Source organism: Panulirus ornatus, chromosome 37 (assembly GCF_036320965.1).
Source record: "Panulirus ornatus isolate Po-2019 chromosome 37, ASM3632096v1, whole genome shotgun sequence".
Taxonomy (NCBI): Eukaryota; Metazoa; Arthropoda; class Malacostraca; order Decapoda; family Palinuridae; genus Panulirus; species Panulirus ornatus.
The window spans coordinates 28,229,313-28,251,177 of NC_092260.1; the positions used below are offsets into that span (position 1 = coordinate 28,229,313).

General features: G+C 39.0%; 1 protein-coding gene across 3 annotated transcripts; it reads left to right on the top strand.

The window, feature by feature from the left end:
- The first annotated feature begins 43 nt into the window (after positions 1-43).
- Positions 44-17,481, top strand: LOC139760652 (sphingomyelin phosphodiesterase-like). Of its 3 annotated transcripts, none has more exons than XM_071684087.1 (13): positions 44-181; positions 5,535-5,652; positions 7,052-7,214; positions 7,598-7,753; positions 8,182-8,417; positions 10,934-11,092; positions 11,949-12,143; positions 13,168-13,338; positions 14,136-14,254; positions 14,513-14,586; positions 15,224-15,303; positions 15,510-15,617; positions 16,167-17,481. In XM_071684087.1, the coding sequence occupies exons 2-13, from the start codon at positions 5,555-5,557 to the stop codon at positions 16,321-16,323; spliced, it is 1,716 nt and encodes a 571-aa protein (XP_071540188.1). In that variant the 5' UTR covers positions 44-181; positions 5,535-5,554; the 3' UTR covers positions 16,324-17,481. The 3 variants fall into 3 exon arrangements, with proteins under 3 accessions (XP_071540188.1, XP_071540187.1, XP_071540189.1); XM_071684086.1 differs by lacking the exon at positions 44-181 and adding an exon at positions 2,276-2,474; XM_071684088.1 differs by lacking the exon at positions 44-181 and adding an exon at positions 2,896-2,919.
- The last annotated feature ends 4,384 nt before the right edge of the window (positions 17,482-21,865 follow it).

Here is a 21,865-nt window from a genome sequence, read left to right on the forward strand (position 1 = left end):
GAGAACAGTTACAAAAATTCAATCAACCTAGGTTAACTCAGCATTTGTAAGGGTTTAAAAAAAATGGCAAGCCAGTGGGTGATTCATGATTAGTTACTGAATGCAGATGGTATGGCTTTGGTGGCAGACCGGAGAGAATCTTGAAAAGATGGTGACATTTTGGGTGTGTAAAAGGAGAGAGGTAAGAGTATCTAGATATTAATAGATGTAAGGTATTATGATAAAGCATGGAAATAAGACAGGATAGTTTCAGTGTACATTTGAATGCATAAGACCTAGAGGAAATGGGGTGCTTTAAGTACCTTGGCTTGGACATAGCAGCGGATGGAACCACTGTGGGCGAGAAAGGTGGCTAAGTTCCTAGATGCATTAAAGAAAGTTTGAGAAGAGAGATTACTGTCTGCCTTGACAAAGATGGGTATGTTTAAAGATATTAGCGCTTACCCACGATTTGGTCAAGTTGGAGGCTATCAAATTAGGAACTCGCAAAAATTATGATGTTCAAAAGAATAATAGGTCTCAAAGAACGCATTATATGTTTGAGAACGAATCGTTATTCAAATTACTTATTTTAAATCTAGTATTAGTAATATTCATAAAAGTGAATACATTTGTCGTACAGAGGAAAGTTTATTGTGAGACCATCAAACACCTCTGCAAGAAAATGGCTTCATATGCAATAGCATTTAACAGCCGATAACATTAGTCAAGGAAATTTTGTTCAATGGAACAACGTGCTTATGGAGAAAAAATTTAGTTATATGCATATATCTGTTTTAAGAAATTGGTGAAATGAACATGGTTGCTTCATTTCAGTGGCCAGTTGTGTAAATAACTCTAACCGTGAAAAAACCCATACATGTATTTTTCCTTTCGAGAGGACTACAAGGGTTAGTATATATATATATATATATATATATATATATATATATATATATATATATATATATATATATATATATAACTGACATTTCTTTCTTGTATCTCCCCTGATGATGTGATTATTACACGAAAGTACACTTGGGAACTTATCGTGTTTCATTTCCCCGTGGACTCACAGGAATATACATATATATTCTTTGGTAGTCCCAACAGTATTAAGTGGATAGGGAGTCTTGGGCTTTGAAAATGAAACGCCTGAGTAGTAGTGCGAGGTAGTCGAGTCTAATAAGGAATGGCAGTGTAAGTGAGAAGTGAAATAATATGCCGACTTATGAAGTGGATGAACAGTGAACAAAGAGACAATGAACATCCACATTTCAGAAGTGGAAGGAGAAAGGAGGGGGAAACCAAGGAGACAGGAAGACAAGGGAGGCTTTTGGAGTATTGAGGCGGAAACATTCAAGAGGATGCGAATTGTGCACATGACAGAATGAATTTGATCGAAGTGATATATGACAGAATGCTTTCAATGTACAGAGCCATGGCTTATGAAGCGATCAAGGTTCAATAGGGTATAGCATGTCAGCTTGGCCATGAATTGTAGGTTCTGGTTTCAGTCCATAATGCATAATAACTAGTGGATGTGTGTAAATGAGGCCGTCGTTCATGTGTATTTGATGCTACTTCGTTAAGGCGGGAGAATCATTTAGGTTTTATAAACATATTGGAAAGGATCACAATTTTGCGCGTGATCAAGATATTCCTATGAGTCAACACATACGAATTGTCATGGCGAACAAAAACATGCCCCAACTAGAAGAGAAAGGAAAAATACACGAGTATGATAGAAAGAATTAAGATATTTAATGAAGCTCGGGTGTTTGCAGACTTGAGTCTAAGATGTGAATATGTTGGAGGAAGATGGGAAGGTACAAGAATGTAAATAATCTTACAACTTTGTTGTTCTAGGAAATAGATATAACGATTAATCCTTTCATAGTAGGTCTCCCCATAGAATCATTTTTCATAAACCATCTTTTGAGAATGCAATATTTGGTACATGAGAATACGATAGAGATGATACAAACAATTTGTGGTCTGGCAAGAAGAAATATTCAAACATTCCCATGCCCTTTGGACCTGCTTTGTTGAAGGTCACTCTCAGATCAGTTTCATAATAATTTTTGTTTCATTTACAGTAATGCGTCTTTCAAATGTGATCATCAATGATTTCATATATGTTCCTGAAAATCCACTTCGATAGCTTAACTGTAGACATTACCAAAGAACTGAGGAATGAAAACATTGAAAGAAAAGTTTTGTTAAGCAGTTACGGAGTGGAAACAAACGACACATGATTTCCTATGTGACCTTAAGTGCTGGCTGTGAGAACTGACCAGATGACAACTGGTGTAGGTTCTCATCCATAAAAATCGAGATCTCCTACGATGTAATTGTAATTCAGCGGTTGCGGTACTCTCGTGCTGTGAAGCATTTCTGTAGCACATGCCTGTGTCTATTTGTGGTGTACTGGTAACACAGAAGTATCATGATCCCGTGGAGAATGTGGTACCTTGTTACAGCGGTCCTCGGTGGGTATCGTTGATGATGGTGTACATTCTTCTACTGAAAGTGTTTTATTATTTTTATCTCTAGCATATGTAAGTGCAAGCGAGGGAGCGTCAGGAACAGATGACTAAGTCTTAGAGGAAATATTTCTCACCTGGCTCTTTGCTCCGTTCCTACTTTTACACAAGTAATACAAGAAGGTACTACAACAAGGGCAGGGCCTATGATATGCTCAAGTTAGGCGCGCATGAAAGGTGTTATTCTAATGGCTCTGGTGGCAGAGTTCAGAGAGAAATTTGAAGAGCAGGAGATATTTTGGGAGAGTGTTTGAAAGGAGAAAGTTGACAGTAACAGGTAGATGGTAAATGATAGTCGAGTGTAGATTTGAACGAGGAGGAGCCGAAAGAGGCGGAATGCTGTAGTTACCTGATAGTGATCATGGCAGCGGATGGAACCATGGCGGCTGAAGTGAGTAATGAGTGGGAGAGGGGGTCAAAGGTCCTGGGTACATTGTCTATGGAAGGAGAGGTAATTGTCTGTTAAGACAAAGAGGGGTACATATAAAAGTTTTGTTAGATGTGAGCTTTGGTCCTTGAGTGCGAAAGAAAGAAAGGTGGGACATGTGGAAAATTAAATGCCTTAAGCCACTATGCGGAATGATGTGGGTTGATCAAGTAAGTGATGACAGTGTAAGAGGTGTAGTAGTAAGGACAGTCTGAATGAAAGCGCTGGTCAGGGTGTACTACAACGGTTCATTGTGAAGAAAGACAATCTGCATGCCAGAAATCGAAAGAGGTAGGGGAGGGGGCGACCAAAAAGGAGATGGAAGGATGGATTGAGCAAGAGTTTAAGTTATGAGGGCCTGAACATTCAAGAATGTGATACATGTATGAGACAGAGTGAACTAGATCAATGCGGCATGCAAAGGGCAACATGTTCACATTTGGCTGAACCAGGGCATATAAAGCAAACAAGATGAGCCATGGAAGTCTGTGATGCTTGACTCCAGATAGTAGCCTCTTGTTTCACTAAATTGTACTTGTTAGCTAGAGACTGGAGAAGTATAGACACTACCGCACTAAGATGGGAGAAGTAATTTTATCTGTTGAAAAGAAAAAATGGATATATTGGGAGAAAGAACATCACTGAAATAGAGAATGGAAAAGTGTTGTGGCAGAACAAGAGTAAAAAGAGAGGCAACAAGTACGAACCAGCCATGTGCTTTTAGAATTATATTAAGAATGGATGAAGGCAGCAAGTATGAATGTGTACATATGTATATGTCTGTGTATGTATATGTATGTTTTTTTTTTTTTTTTTTGCTTTGTCGCTGTCTCCCGCGTTTGTGAGGTAGCGCAAGGAAACAGACGAAAGAAATGGCCCAACCGACCCCCATACACATGCACATACATACACGTCCACACACGCAAATATACATACCTACACAGCTTTCCATGGTTTACCCCAGACGCTTCACATACCCTGATTCAATCCACTGACAGCACGTCAACCCTGGTATACCACATCCATCCAATTCACTCTATTCCTTGCCCTCCTTTCACCCTCCTGCATGTTCAGGCCCTGATCACACAAAATCTTTTTCACTCCATCTTTCCACCTCCAATTTGGTCTCCCACTTCTCCTCGTTCCCTCCACCTCCGACACATATATCCTCTTGGTCAATCTTTCCTCACTCATTCTCTCCATGTGCCCAAACCATTTCAAAACACCCTCTTCTGCTCTCTCAACCACGCTCTTTTTATTTCCACACATCTCTCTTACCCTTACGTTACTTACTCGATCAAACCACCTCACACCACACATTGTCCTCAAACATCTCATTTCCAGCACATCCACCCTCCTGCGCACAACTCTATCCATAGCCCACGCCTCGCAACCATACAAAATTGTTGGAACCACTATTCCTTCAAACATACCCATTTTTGCTTTCTGAGACAATGTTCTCGACTTCCACACATTCTTCAAGGCTCCCAGGATTTTCGCCCCCTCCCCCACCCTATGATCCACTTCCGCTTCCATGGTTCCATCCGCTGCCAGATCCATTCCCAGATATCTAAAACACTTTACTTCCTCCAGTTTTTCTCCATTCAAACTTACCTCCCAGTTGACTTGACCCTCAACCCTACTGTACCTAATAACCTTGCTCTTATTCACATTCACTCTTAACTTTCTTCTTTCACACACTTTACCAAACTCAGTCACCAGCTTCTGCAGTTTCTCACATGAATCAGCCACCAGCGCTGTATCATCAGCGAACAACAACTGACTCACTTCCCAAGCTTTCTCATCCACATCAGACTTCATACTTGCCCCTCTTTCCAAGACTCTTGCATTCACCTCCCTAACAACCCCATTCATAAACAAATTAAACAACCATGGAGACATCACACACCCCTGCCACAAACCTACATTCACTGAGAACCAATCACTTTCCTCTCTTCCTACACGTACACATGCCTTACATCCTCGATAAAAACTTTTCACTGCTTCTAACAACTTGCCTCCCACAACATATATTCTTAATACCTTCCACAGAGCATCTCTATTCTATCAACTCTATCATATGCCTTCTCCAGATCCATAAATGTATAGGTATGTAGATGTGCGTGTATGTATATACATGTTTTGTGTGTAGGTTGGGCCCTTCTTTCGTCTGTTTCCTTGCACTACCTTGCTAACGCGGGAGACAGCAACAAAGTATAATAAATTAATAATGAATTAAGAATCCTGTTGTTTCCTAGTTCTCATTTCTTTTCTCTAAAGTCCTTACTTTAATATTCGGTGAGCTCATCTGTAAGGAAATGTGTTTTTACTTCTTTGCAAGCTTCTTCATTTGTGTAAAGGCTGGACCAGCCTAATATCCTTATTACCATTATACTGATATGCAGTAAGTAGGCTTCCTTCATTATGGTACATATATAACCTGTTTGATCAAAAACAGACAGCTAAATGACATGATTCTTGAATGTCACTGATAATCTGTCTTGCTCATCTGTTTATGTTGTTAGAGTGTATTCCCTTCTGCTTTCTCATTGTACTGAACTTGAAAAATGTATTACCAGGTGCATGGTGCAGCATAATCATGGCAGTACCAGTAACGCATGACACTGACGGTCTAGATCCTGATACTCCTGCACATTTCCTCATACATACCATCTTCTCAGCACACCAAAATGTCAAGTGAGAAACAGATTTTCATATTGTAACACCTTTGTAGAGGTAGTATTTGAATCAGTTCACATTGTCAGCTTGAGTTTAGTACCAATATGTTATTCAGTAAGTTTTGTAATATTGACCAACTTTCATTAATGGATATTATGAGTAGTTTTTTGTAATCATGTGTTGTTTAAACTTAACAGTAAGCATAGGAAACATGTCAGAAACTCCTATCCAGGTTTGATTTTAAACAAAAAATTACATACTAATATCCTGAAGATCAAATTTAATGGTAATGCAAATAGTACTTAGTAAGGGATAGAAATTGAAAGTAAAATTAAAAGTGCCACCATAGCTATTCTTGAGGACTTCATCAATGTGCTGTTTAGAAGACAACCTGACTCCAAGTTTAGATCATCTGTTATTGGCTTAATATGTCAAAGCTCAGAGATAATTTTCTCAATTTCAGTGTCTGTTTTTTAGAGATGTGTTTAGGAGAATCATGAAGAAAAAGATTGATATGGCATCTGCCAGACCTAGGCAGTGCTGAATATAACAATATGCTTGTTACAGTGTGTTCCCACTAGGATTTTTGTATACTGGAAAAATTCTTGACACCATATCAGTGTTCTGAAGTATGGCACTGTATTTCTGTATCTGTTTACATTAATAGTTTTGAACAAGAGTAAAAAAGAAAATGATATATACTATATAAAACATACGGTACTAGATCTGAAACTGGTTAATCTACAGATCACTTCACTTTGACTCTTTCTTACAGCATTGTGTCTTACTGTTCTGATTTAGGTTTGGCTAGCATCTTCCACTTAGCATGAGTGATATCAATTTTGATTCAGAAAAAATTGAATAATTTCTTTTTGAGCCTTGAATTCATAGACAGTTCATGAAACAAATTGCATTTGTTAATGAGTAAAATATGCCTCCTACCTTTCTGCAATTATTCGTGAATGTCAATTTTCTGATGCGGTGTTAGTGCAACTCTTTCAAGTTTTATTCCTTTGCTAGAGATTCTGGCCATCGATATCTTACAGGGTGTGGAAAATACTCATAAGTCAGCTTAATGAGTGTGAATCATGGTATGGTATTTGTAGGTAGCAACTAAGCAACAAACTAAGAAGTAGTGTTAGGAATTACTGCAAACTTTTAGTAACATCAAGAATAGACCAAAAAATGCCAGATGAAATATGAATACCAGTTACTAGATTACTCTTTTATTTAGAGTTGTTGAAAATTCTAGATACAAGAGCTTCGGTATCTGGTTAGTTGAAAGCTGAATCATAAAGCTCTGTTGAAGGTTTACTAATCTTATTCTACCATAGCATGACAATGACCATTACCTCTTCATCTTGATCTCAGAAGAATGATGGCATGTTCTATCCCTCTTTTCCTCCCCTTCCTCTAGGGATTTGACATGTCTGGAATGTAAAACAGTGGTTGCAGCTCTGGGTACTATGATGGCAGCTGGGGCCACAGTAGAAGAGATAAAGGACTTTTTCATCTTGGAGTGCATCAGATTTGATCTCTTCCCAGAAGATGTTTGCTCTGGCATGGTTAAGTTGGCTGGGGTAAGTTCAGGCTGTGAGATTCTGATACGATAGTTTTTTAGCTGGTCAGCCTTAAATTTAGATGTGAAGCTCAGAACATACTGGACTGATCAGGTAATAGTTGAAGACCACTTTTCCCACGTGTGTTGGATGTGTTGTATATCTACAGTAGGGCCTATGTAGGCCTCATTTCCTAGAATCTAGAGGCACAGTAGATGTCTAGTCTTCCTTCTGTTATCAGGGTGTTATATTATTTGTAAAGAATTTTCCCTCCCTCCAAGTCCTGTACTGTATTATCAGTTTCAATATTTTTTACATTGTACTGTACTTCTGAGATAACTGTTATGTCTGCAGAAAAGTTGAATACTTTTGTTTATAATTTCCCCTTTGTTATCCATTTCCAGGGGGAGGTTCTGTATGTTCTCAACAACACCAACTACAGCCATGATACTGTATGTGGCTGGCTGCTCAGAGGCCACTGCAAAAATATTGAGCTTGAGCCTTGGACCGTTGAGATTCCTGGAAACAAACCTGAACCATTTCACCCAGAACCAGCGCATGTTAGTGTGACAAGATCCATTGAATTATTACATCAATAAGTGTTAAAGTAACAAATTGGTTGGATGCACAGTAGTTGGGAGTGATACTGAGGAAGAAGCAATCTCTCTTAATTAGCCCATGCATTCTTCACATATACATTTTCAACATCTGCATTCTTTCCGTTCACCAAATCTCTCACTGTACTTCCAAATCTTTTCCCTTGGATGACTCTACTCTCAACTTTGGCTTTCTCTGTCATTAATAAATTTCCATTCCTGTAATAGAATTTACCTAATTATCATTTTAAACTGATTGAAATGCAGTAAATGGTAGCAGTCGGCTTAGAAAGTGATCTTATCTTTTTTATTTTTATTTTATAACCAAAAGAAGTGCATGTAAGTGGTAAGCATCCTTCCCTTGTCTGACCTTGACTTGTGATTTTGCTCAGCCTGCACCAAACACAGTGCGGGTCCTGCATCTGTCTGACCTCCATGTTGACCTGTTGTATGATGAGGGAAGTGCTGCACACTGTCAGTACCCATTGTGTTGTCGACATGCCTTTGGTGATCCTGCCCCAGGTGAGGCTGCAGCGGGTCACTGGGGATCATTGGCTGAATGTGACATTCCACTGCATACACTTGAAGACCTCATAGCTCAAGCTGCTCTCACTAATCCTGACCTTGTGTGAGTAATTTTTAGGAATAAATGCTAACTAATGTTTTTATGATTAAAATGTACGAATAAGTAGGAAAATGTATTTGTCACTTATGGCCTTTTGGACTGAAACATTATCATCCTGTTATATTGAATATGTAGGTTTTTTGGTAGGTGGCTGCCTATTTTTAAAACTATTATATCTTACATTAGAAGATAAATTATATGGGAGGGTATTGATTGAGAGGGTGAAGGCATGTACAGAGCATCAGATTGGGGAAGAGCAGTGCGGTTTCAGAAGTGGTAGAGGATGTGTGGATCAGGTGTTTGCTTTGAAGAATGTATGTGAGAAATACTTAGAAAAGCAAATGGATTTGTATGTAGCATTTATGGATCTGGAGAAGGCATATGATAGAGTTGATAGAGATGCTCTGTGGAAGGTATTAAGAATATATGGTGTGGGAGGCAAGTTGTTAGAAGCAGTGAAAAGTTTTTATCGAGGATGTAAGGCATGTGTACGTGTAGGAAGAGAGGAAAGTGATTGGTTCTCAGTGAATGTAGGTTTGCGGCAGGGGTGTGTGATGTCTCCATGGTTGTTTAATTTGTTTATGGATGGGGTTGTTAGGGAGGTAAATGCAAGAGTCCTGGAAAGAGGGGCAAGTATGAAGTCTGTTGGGGATGAGAGAGCTTGGGAAGTGAGTCAGTTGTTGTTCACTGATGATACAGCGCTGGTGGCTGATTCATGTGAGAAACTGCAGAAGCTGGTGACTGAGTTTGGTAAAGTGTGTGGAAGAAGAAAGTTAAGAGTAAATGTGAATAAGAGCAAGGTTATTAGGTACAGTAGGGTTGAGGGTCAAGTCAACTGGGAGGTGAGTTTGAATGGAGAAAAACTGGAGGAAGTGAAGTGTTTTAGATATCTGGGAGTGGATCTGTCAGCGGATGGAACCATGGAAGCGGAAGTGGATCATAGGGTGGGGGAGGGGGCGAAAATCTTGGGAGCCTTGAAAAATGTGTGGAAGTCGAGAACATTATCTCGGAAAGCAAAAATGGGTATGTTTGAAGGAATAGTGGTTCCAACAATGTTGTATGGTTGCGAGGCGTGGGCTATGGATAGAGTTGTGCGCAGGAGGATGGATGTGCTGGAAATGAGATGTTTGAGGACAATGAGTGGTGTGAGGTGGTTTGATCGAGTAAGTAACGTAAGGGTAAGAGAGATGTGTGGAAATAAAAAGAGCGTGGTTGAGAGAGCAGAAGAGGGTGTTTTGAAATGGTTTGGGCACATGGAGAGAATGAGTGAGGAAAGATTGACCAAGAGGATATATGTGTCGGAGGTGGAGGGAACGAGGAGAAGAGGGAGACCAAATTGGAGGTGGAAAGATGGAGTGAAAAAGATTTTGTGTGATCGGGGCCTGAACATGCAGGAGGGTGAAAGGAGGGCAAGGAATAGAGTGAATTGGAGCGATGTGGTATACAGGGGTTGACGTGCTGTCAGTGGAGTGAATCAAGGCATGTGAAGCGTCTGGGGTAAACCATGGAAAGCTGTGTAGGTATGTATATTTGCGTGTGTGGACGTGTGTATGTACATGTGTATGGGGGGGGGTTGGGCCATTTCTTTCGTCTGTTTCCTTGCGCTACCTCGCAAACGCGGGAGACAGCGACAAAGTATAAAAAAAAAAAAAAAAAAAAAAAAATAGATCAATTCATTTTCTTTATGTCAAGTAATCTGCTTTTACCTTATCAATCAAAGGCTAAACCGAGGTTGTTTGAGTAATTTTGTGATCAAAGCATCTCCCTATTAACTCATTTTCTTGCTTAGTAAATTATTTTGATCTTGTAATATTATTATTCCCTGGGGGTAGGGGAGAAAGAATACTTCCCACGTATTCCCTGCGTGTCGTAGAAGGCGACTAAAAGGGAAGGGAGCGGGGGGCTGGAAATCCTCCCCTCTCCTGGTTTGTTTTTTTTTTTCCCAAAAGAAGGAACAGAGAAGAGGGCCAGGTGAGGATATTCCCTCAAAGGCCCAGTCCTCTGTTCTTAACGCTGCCTCGCTATCGCGGGAAATGGCGAATAGTATGAAAAAAAAAAAATATTATTTGTGATGTTGGTTATTATATTATAGTGCAGAAATTTCTAACTTCTTTAGAGAATGACTTAACCTTCCCATTTTATATATCAGGTTTTGAAAGGAGTGCTTTCACTGGGTTGAATAAATTTCCTAAAAATGATATATATTAGTGTACTGTTTATATGCACTTAGGCAACTGAATGTCTCATTATAGACACCAGCAATCACATATCAAAAAGGTTTGAGAATGTTTAAATTAATTGGCCAGATCACTAGCACCAAATGGTGATGAAAAGACAGGTTAGATATGAAAGTCATATACATCTCAAATAATTGTAGATTTTGATTTACAAAGCAACGCTTACTTTTAACCATTTATAGGTAATATAGGTAGGTACTGACCGTACTGTTTATTGTCTCCTTAATGTTATCTTACATTCTTGGGAATACTGGCTTTGCTAGTCTATGATCTATCACACAGATACGTGACTGGAGACCTTCCACCCCATGATGTGTGGGCACAGGACCATGAAAGTAACCTAGTTGCCATAAGAGCCACCATGAGTGTCCTCAAGCAATACTTCCCTGAAACACCTGTTATCAATGCTCTTGGTAATCATGCATCAGCCCCTGTCAACAGGTGAGGGAGACAAGAGTGCCCAAGTAATTTCAAAAGGATTGAACCAGGGCATGTGAAGCGTCTGGGGTGAACCATGGAAAGGTCTGTAGGGCCTGGATGTGGAAAGGGAGTTGTGGTTTTGGTGCATTACACATGACAGCTAGAGACTGAGTGTGAATGAATGTGGCCTTTTTTGTCATTCCTGATGCTACCTCGTTGGAGGGGACGGGGATGCTATTTCATGTGTGGCAGGGTGGCGACGGGAATGGATGAAGGCAGCAACTATGAATATGTACATGTGTATATGTATATGTCTATGTATGTATATGTATGTATACGTCGAAATATATATGTATGTGTATATGTGTATATGGGCGTTTATGTATATACATGTGTATGTGGGTGGGTTGGGCCATACCTCATGTGTTTCCTTGCGCTACCTTGCTGATGCAGGAGAAGACGATTAAGTGTAATAGAAAACAAAGAAAGTCATTCCCATCTTGATAAGTTGGTTAATGGAAAAATGTCATTTCATTTACTTCAGTAGGTTTGGGAGCATAGAGAAAAGATAAAAAGCTAGCTTCCAGTTTCATTCAAGAGGTGTATATCTGTTCCTTTGTAAACAATTTGAAGGTGGTACAGTCTGTGTCCAGCCATCATGAACTCTGAAATATCATTACATTTGTCACTTGTGCTTGACTTATAATTCCTTCAGCTCTTTGTTTTCATTACTGTAATACATGCTGAAGCCTACAAATCTTTTTAAGGACACAGTATTCTCAGACATACAGTATCACCTCTGTATTTCTACCATCAAGTTAGTATTTTTATTCCATGCTTTTGAATATTTTTATTCCATGCTTTTGAATATTGGCAGCTATGTAGTACCAGCAGCTTACAATAGTGGATGGGATATGAATTGGCTGTATGACAGCCTGGCTTCCATGTGGACACACTGGCTACCAAGCGAAACTTTGGATGACATACAGCGTGGAGGGTTTTTCTCTTACTCACCTCTGCCTGGTCTAAGAGTCATATCCATCAATATGAATTTTTGCAACACTCTGAACTGGTAAGTATCCTAAGCTTTGCCTGTAGTTTTTTCCAAGAACCTAAAAGCTGTCCAAGGATGAAAATTTTCTAAAACTGAGAAGGGTTCAAAAGCAGAAAGACTGGAGATGATTCAAAAGCACATACAAAAGATACAATAGTTTCATGATGGTTTGGAGAAATTGGACAAGCATCTTGAAGATCATGATGATGAATTTACTTTGCCTGAAAGGAAACAGAGGATGAAACTAGAAATGGATGAACATGTAATCATTAAACTAGAAAAAAAAGCACCATTAGATAAGGCCATAAGCTTTGATACAGATGAACACAAATTCTAAAACTTAGCAGGCAGTTTGGTTAGATCATTCACCGTAGAAAAGTGAAATCGAGGTACAGAGATATACATAGGTGGTGATGTTTAGTCTGGATAAGGACCACATGTAATCAGAGAAAAAATAGGAAGTACAGTCTATGAAATTATGTAAAAAGAAAAAAGAATGTAGAAAGGACAATAGGGAAAGACTTATTGAGGTCGACAGTGGTGTCAAGGCAGATAGAAAATTTTTCAGTTTTCAGTCCCACCTCTATACAGTACCCTGTCTCCTTTATTCCAGTTCTGTCACCAGTATCAGACACATTATTTTGTTTAGGCATTATATCACTACAGTCAGAGATAAATGAACTTATAATTGTGCTATTTACCAACATACAGTATGAATTGTGTGCTGTTTTTTCACTCATCCATGTAAGGCCTGAACTGCTATCAGTAATGTAGAAATTGAAATCCTGCAAGTCACCATCATTAGATTATTCAACATTGTTTGCATTTCCAATGTGCATGATAAGGTTTACAAGTTCGGTACCTATAGAATTAATGAATCAAATTTATTTTTTATCTTTAACTGATAAACACAAGACTTTGTGTCAAGCTGTCGAAGGATCTCATAAGTTGGAGTGTTAAACCTCATTTCATAACTGGTTTGAATATAAGACTTAGATTTCATTTCACTGTAAGTCTACTATGCATCACTTACCTTCCCCAGGTGGCTTCTGCTAGAGAACAAAGACCCAGTGGGAGAGCTTCAGTGGCTGGTGGACACCTTGGCTGCAGCTGAATTATCTGGTGAGGTGGTTCACCTGTTAGGCCACATTGCACCTGGTATGACAGACTGTGACCACACCTGGAGTCACGTCTTTAATCAGATTGTTGTCAGGTAGGCCAAGATTGACAGACATGATGAGTTTGTATGTTAATGTAAAATACGTCATAATATTGATATTAGGAGCATTATAAGCAGTTTAGTCATTGAAAAGAGAGTACACACAGTATATGTTACAAATGGTATAATCATGTCTAGAGAATGTGACCAAAAGAGTAAAACGAATTTCCAAAGTAATTTTTCAAGTAAAACAAAATCACATGCTCAGATGCCCATATGAAAGTCAGGCCTGATGGAAGATAAAATTTAAAGCCTAATGTATTATTTATATGATGATAGACTTACTTCTTAACTGGAAACAGATTGTAGGAGATGAGAAAAATATATAAAAGTAAAGTCCCACACTCTCTTTTAAAAAAGAAGCAGACTCGGAATCGTCTAACTTTTTAGCTTCCAGTGCTCAAATGGCATCTGTGGGTTAGAGTGGCCTGTTTAATGTTTCATGGCTTAGCCAAAGGGGAGACATGTACACATCAACCTTTAAGAGGGCATCCAGAGAAATATCTTTAAAGGAGATAATATGAACACTAGTGTAGAAAAAAGAAGGGTTTCAAGTTGAGAGCTGCGAGAGGGCAAACTGATGAGGCAAAATGCTTTTGGCTAAACTCTGTTAAGAAGGTGGAAGAAGAGCCTCTCTAGATGTGTCAATTTTGATATGTGTCTCTTATTGTGTATTTGACTGAAATCTATATATGATAAATGGATTTGAAAAGTAGAATTCTGTACCTATATCAGAATATGTACAAGAAACGTATGACCAAAATTTATGTACCTACAGTCCTTAATTACAGGTATGAGTCAACAATTCGAGGTATGTTTTTTGGACATACTCATAATGACTCCTGGCAAATTTTGTATGACCCAGTGAACAACACAAGGCCTGTGGCTACAGCCTTCATCACTCCCTCAGGTACACAACCATAGCTTCATATATAAAAATGATGGTGATTTCTATTATTGGGACATAGTAATCCATACTACTTGATGGTAAAATGCTAAATCTCCATCACCTGAATAGTCTTGATCTAAATACTTCACTGTTGTACAGACACTACTACCGAACAGGGATTGTCATCTTTATAAAAAGATGAATCAAAATTGTACATTTGTCTTAGATGAAAATTAATTGAATTAGAAGTAGAATTTCTCTATGATTAACTCTTGACAGGCACAACAAACACTCAGCATAACCCATCCTTTAGGGTTTTCGTCATGGATGGTGGACATGATGCCGCTACCTGGGTAAGGATGGGCTTTGTTTACGTACTATATGACTTTCATTGTGACTGTAATTAGTATGATGATTATATCCTTTTTTGACTTATTATTGAATAACTTCTTTTATATATATGAAGGACAATTCTGCTGCTGCCAGTAATATTTTACATCAGTTTATAATATAAAAGATCATTAATCTGTACAAAAAGCTCACCAATTTCACCCTAAACTATGCTTTATTTGTTTGGTCACTTACTCTTTCGAAAACAAATATGACCAAAGTCACAAACCTCACTAAACAACAAAAACAACATTGACAAATCATATACTTTATGAAATGACCTAACAAGCCCAAAATAGCTGCCCTCCCAATGCAGTCTTAAGCATCACCTCAACAGACATTTGCCTGTGTGAAATTATTAAGGATGTCAGCATCTTTCCTAACAGGAAAGGCACTGGTAAAAAAACTTAGTATAGATTTACCTGAACAGTATCCATTATATACAAATGTTTCTGACACTGCTGTGAAGATCAAATTTATGTGTGGATCCTTATTGTTGCAGAGGATTTTGCAAAACCCACTTTTCTTAAAAAAGTGAAATGTTGCTTTAAAAGTATTGATGAAAAGATTATTTGTATTGTTTTAACATTCTATCTACAGACTGTCTTAGACGTAGAAACTTACACCATGAACATGACAGAGGCCAATGCTGAGGGTGGCTCTCCAGAATACACACTCAGGTATGTTACAGATATCTGTATTAGGTAAAGTTTTTCAAGTGTTCCGTTTCTCAATTATATAATCAAAAGAGCTTAATTGGAAATGCATCACCTTTACACTGAGCACTTTATCATTATTCTACAAATCTCACCAGCTGCTTACTTTGGTATAAAGTCACCTAGATTCTTCCTTATGTAGTATAGAATTAATGTGACTTTCTTGGCAGGTACACAACTCAGAGCTCATATGGTGTGACATCAATGACTCCATCTAACGTCAACCAACTTGTTGTAGACATGGCCACTGATGAAAATCTCTTCCGAAAGTTTGAATGGTCAGTAAAGATGCATGTATCCTAGTTTGTACAAACAAACCTAAGTATCATGTGATATTTGGTGACATACTACTCTTCATCAAGATCTTTGAATGCTTATTCTTTTTATTATGGCATTAGTGGATAACGTGTATTCATTACTTGATCTGTATTGTAATACTGTAGTCTCATTTATCTTGCTATCCCATAAAGATTGCTGTTACCATTTCTATATTTCATCTTTGTTCCATACTTATACCTTTTTCCTCTATATGTACATATTAGCTCATATTCCTCAAAATCCCTTAATACCTCCATACATATCCTTATTTTATGATGTTTGAGCAATTAGCAGCTGCTTTACTTACTTGATAATCAAAGCAATGTGCATATTCATTAGAACTGTTTGACCACTACACTTAGATCTTAAGCATTGAAGTGAATAGTGTCAGTAAACAAAATGCTGGGAAACATATGGTAGATTTAAGGTATTAATTGATAAGCATAATTATTTGACATGTTGAAATGATTGACTAACTTTAACAGATTATTAATGGAAGATTCTTTCAGGAACACACAAAATTTTTGGTCAGAGCTACCAGACTCATGGAGTTGTGATAAGAACTGTCTCAAAGGAAGACTTTGTGAGCTTGTTACTGGGGATTCCTCAAACCTTGGTCCCTGCCACCATATTGAAGCCATTATTGATGGTGTTAATACTTCATGAAATAAAATCTTTTTCTTTCTAATATGCTACTTAAGGCCCAACTTAACTGATTTTGTGGAATTTGTAAATTGCTCATAACTGATGGTTATTCAGTGCTTTTTAGTATGAAAAAGATATTCAAAAACTGGAAACAAATCTGTAGAATGAATTTTACCAAATCAAGACACATATAGAAGGTTTCTGATCATCACGTCATTCTGTTGCATAATTCAAATTATTTAGAAATTGAAATGAACATTAAACTAAACAATTCAAGATTATTTTATCATAGGTTAGCATCAGAATTTATATGACTATCAAAAATGTTGGCAGCACCAGAATCTTTACCTCAAAAAGTCAAATATCAAGATTTATTATGTATTGAGTTGCCCAAAAATGTTGGCAGCACCTGAATCTTTACCTCAAAAAGTCAAATATCAAGATTTATTATGTATTGAGCTGCCCACATCTTCACTCTTTTATAACTCTCGCAGTAATAGGACAAAGCCCCCAAAATCTTGTTAACTATCTTACCTGATTTCACTGTTGCATGATGGAGAGAGGAAAATCTTTTAACATGAGCGAACTTGGCTACTCACTTGCAAATGCCGACATGTAAACAGTCCTGCTCACACTCAGTTCACATAATGTTTGTGTACACAGAAGCATTGTGATGCAAGATACATGTTCTGTCGTACCTGTTAATAGCTACTAGCAACTGACAAATATGATAAACCTCATGGGGATGTAGGCCCTTCAGGTCTGTGCAGATCCAAGAACTTTTTGGTGCCAGCACCTCTGAAAATGAGTTTTCCTTATTAAGTTACCTAGTTTTTATTAGAATAACTATAACCTCATTACTGATGTTTCCACTGGAAATGAAGAAGAGTACTCAGCATCCACTGAAAAAGAAATTTTATTCAGGGAGGTCATCAGGGTAACATGGCTTACTGGACTGTAATGAGCCTACTGTTGTCATCTTGCCCTGTCCCCTCACACAATCCCCATGAATCAGAGGTGGAAGCTGACAAACACCATAACATTCTTTGGATGGTATTTGGACATGACGTTTATCATAGTTGTGTATATTTTTTAATGTAACAAAATTCATGCTGAAGTAATATGTTGAAAATATGTATGATACATGCATTTCATGGAAAATAAAGTGAAAATATCACATCAGCTCGTATAATTCACCAAACTAGACCTTTTCTTCTCCCTGGGGTGTATCTAAAGGTTTATGATTACTTTATTTGTACTGCATGGGAAGGGAGTTTTATGCTCATTGAGCCCCATCCCTGGACACTTTGCTATCCTAAGAAAATCTTAAATTTCAATATGCTTTCTGCATTAAACAAGTCATCGGTCATTTTATTCCATTCATCCATCACTTATAAAATTACCTCTTCGCGTATTTCCAAACAAAGTTTCTTAATACTGTTTTGTAAAACCTAAAGGTTATGATTAGGTCACCCAACACTCATGGTGGACAAATTTAAGGCTTCTATCCTTTCCCCATAACTCAGTACTCACTTCAGGTACCACCTTCATTGTCCTCCTGTGGATCTTTATTAGCTTTTTGTGCTTTTTTTTTTGGTTTGGGATGTAGTGGCTACTTGAGAAGCATATGAACAGGGGTTGACGTGCTGTCGGTGGATTGAGTCGGGGCGTGTGAGGCGTCTGGGGTGGGCCATGGAAAGCTGTGTGGGTATGTATATTTGCGTGTGTGGACGTATGTATATGCATGTGTGTGGGGGGGGGTTGGGCCATTTCTTTCGTCTGTTTCCTTGCGCTACCTCGCAAACGCGGGAGACAGCGACAAAGTATAAAAAAAAATATATATATATATATATATATATATATATATATATATATATATATATATATATATATATATTTATCCCTGGGGATAGGGGAGAAAGAATACTTCCCACGTATTCCCTGCGTATCGTAGAAGGCGACTAAAAGGGAAGGGAGCGGGGGGCTGGAAATCCTCCCCTCTCGTTTTTTTTTAATTTTCCAAAAGAAGGAACAGAGAAGGGGGCCAGGTGAGGATATTCCCTCAAAGGCCCAGTCCTCTGTTCTTAACGCTACCTCGCTATCGCGGGAAATGGCGAATAGTATGAAAAAAAAAAAAAAATATATATATATATATATATATATATATATATATATATATATATATATATATATTATCCCTGGGGATAGGGGAGAAAGAATACTTCCCACGTATTCCCTGCGTGTCGTAGAAGGCGACTAAAAGGGAAGGGAGCGGGGGGCTGGAAATCCTCCCCTCTCAATTTTTTTTTCTTTTTTTTCTTTTTTATTTTCCAAAAGAAGGAACAGAGAAGGGGGCCTGGTGAGGATATTCCCTAAAAGGCCCAGTCCTCTGTTCTTAACGCTACCTCGCTAATGCGGGAAATGGCGAATAGTATGAAAGAAAGAAAGAATATATATATATATCCCTGGGGATAGGGGAGAAAGAATACTTCCCATGTATTCCCTGCGTGTCGTTGAAGACGACTAAAAGGGGAGGGAGCGGGGGGCTGGAAATCCTCACCTCTCGTTTTTTTTTAATTTTCCCAAAGAAGGAACAGAGAACGAGGCCAGGTGAGGATATTCCCTCAGAGGCCCAGTCCTCTGTTCTTAACGCTACCTTGCTAATGCGGGAAATGGCAAATAGTATGAAAAAAAGAAAAGATATATATATGTATATATATTTATATATATATATATATATATATATATATATATATATATATATATATATATTTTTTTTTTTTTTTTTTTTTTTTTTTTTTATACTTTGTCGCTGTCTCCCGCGTTTGCGAGGTAGCGCAAGGAAACAGACGAAAGAAATGGCCCAACCCCCCCCCCCCATACACATGTACATACACACGTCCACACACGCAAATATACATACCTACACAGCTTTCCATGGTTTACCCCAGACGCTTCACATGCCCTGCTTCAATCCACTGACAGCACGTCAACCCCTGTATACCACATGACTCCAATTCACTCTATTTCTTGCCCTCCTTTCACCCTCCTGCATGTTCAGGCCCCGATCACACAAAATCTTTTTCACTCCATCTTTCCACCTCCAATTTGGTCTCCCTCTTCTCCTCGTTCCCTCCACCTCCGACACATATATCCTCTTGGTCAATCTCTCCTCACTCATTCTCTCCATGTGCCCAAACCATTTCAAAACACCCTCTTCTGCTCTCTCAACCACGCTCTTTTTATTTCCACACATCTCTCTTACCCTTACGTTACTTACTCGATCAAACCACCTCACACCACACATTGTCCTCAAACATCTCATTTCCAGCACATCCATCCTCCTGCGCACATCTCTATCCATAGCCCACGCCTCGCAACCATACAACATTGTTGGAACCACTATTCCCTCAAACATACCCATTTTTGCTTTCCGAGATAATGTTCTCGACTTCCACACATTCTTCAAGGCTCCCAAAATTTTCGCCCCCTCCCCCACCCTATGATCCACTTCCGCTTCCATGGTTCCATCCGCTGACAGATCCACTCCCAGATATCTAAAACACTTCACTTCCTCCAGTTTTTCTCCATTCAAACTCACCTCCCAATTGACTTGACCCTCACCCCTACTGTACCTAATAACCTTGCTCTTATTCACATTTACTCTCAACTTTCTTCTTCCACACACTTTACCAAACTCAGTCACCAGCTTCTGCAGTTTCTCACATGAATCAGCCACCAGCGCTGTATCATCAGCGAACAACAACTGACTCACTTCCCAAGCTCTCTCATCCCCAACAGACTTCATACTTGCCCCTCTTTCCAGGACTCTTGCATTTACCTCCCTTACAACCCCATCCATAAACAAATTAAACAACCATGGAGACATCACACACCCCTGCCGCAAACCTACATTCACTGAGAACCAATCACTTTCCTCTCTTCCTACACGTACACATGCCTTACATCCTCGATAAAAACTTTTCACTGCTTCTAACAACTTGCCTCCCACACCATATATTCTTAATACCTTCCACAGAGCATCTCTATCAACTCTATCATATGCCTTCTCCAGATCCATAAATGCTACATACAAATCCATTTGCTTTTCTAAGTATTTCTCACATACATTCTTCAAAGCAAACACCTGATCCACACATCCTCTACCACTTCTGAAACCGCACTGCTCTTCCCCAATCTGATGCTCTGTACATGCCTTCACCCTCTCAATCAATACCCTCCCATATAATTTACCAGGAATACTCAACAAACTTATACCTCTGTAATTTGAGCACTCACTCTTATCCCCTTTGCCTTTGTACAATGGCACTATGCACGCATTCCGCCAATCCTCAGGCACCTCACCATGAGTCATACATACATTAAATAACCTTACCAACCAGTCAACAATACAGTCACCCCCTTTCTTAATAAATTCCACTGCAATACCATCCAAACCTGCTGCCTTGCCGGCTTTCATCTTCCGCAAAGCTTTTACTACCTCTTCTCTGTTTACCAAATCATTTTCCCTAACCCTCTCACTTTGCACACCACCTCGACCAAAACACCCTATATCTGCCACTCTGTCATCAGACACATTCAACAAACCTTCAAAATACTCATTCCATCTCCTTCTCACATCACCGCTACTTGTTATCACCTCCCCATTTACGCCCTTCACTGAAGTTCCCATTTGCTCCCTTGTCTTACGCACCCTATTTACCTCCTTCCAGAACATCTTTTTATTCTCCCTAAAATTTACTGATAGTCTCTCACCCCAACTCTCATTTGCCCTTTTTTTCACCTCTTGCACCTTTCTCTTGACCTCCTGTCTCTTTCTTTTATACTTCTCCCACTCAATTGCATTTTTTCCCTGCAAAAATCGTCCAAATGCCTCTCTCTTCTCTTTCACTAATACTCTTACTTCTTCATCCCACCACTCACTACCCTTTCTAAACAGCCCACCTCCCACTCTTCTCATGCCACAAGCATCTTTTGCGCAATCCATCACTGATTCCCTAAATACATCCCATTCCTCCCCCACTCCCCTTACTTCCATTGTTCTCACCTTTTTCCATTCTGTACACAGTCTCTCCTGGTACTTCCCCACACAGGTCTCCTTCCCAAGCTCACTTACTCTCACCACCTTCTTCACCCCAACATTCACTCCTCTTTTCTGAAAACCCATACTAATCTTCACCTTAGCCTCCACAAGATAATGATCAGACATCCCTCCAGTTGCACCTCTCAGCACATTAACATCCAAAAGTCTCTCTTTCGCACGCCTGTCAATTAACACGTAATCCAATAACGCTCTCTGGCCATCTCTCCTACTTACATAAGTATACTTATGTATATCTTGCTTTTTAAACCAGGTATTCCCAATCATCAGTCCTTTTTCAGCACATAAATCTACAAGCTCTTCACCATTTCCATTTACAACACTGAACACCCCATGCATACCAATTATTCCCTCAACTGCCACATTACTCACCTTTGCATTCAAATCACCCATCACTATAACCCGGTCTCGTGCATCAAAACCGCTAACACACTCATTTAG

Excerpts from the sequence above, each read along its gene's own strand:
- LOC139760652 (XM_071684086.1), top strand. The coding sequence starts at position 2,432 with ATGATCCCGTGGAGAATGTGGTACCTTGTTACAGCGGTCCTCG. Across the intron at positions 5,653-7,051 it reads TCAGCACACCAAAATGTCAA|GGATTTGACATGTCTGGAAT; the intron begins GTGAGAAACAGA and ends CCCTTCCTCTAG. Across the intron at positions 12,144-13,167 it reads TTTTGCAACACTCTGAACTG|GTGGCTTCTGCTAGAGAACA; the intron begins GTAAGTATCCTA and ends TACCTTCCCCAG.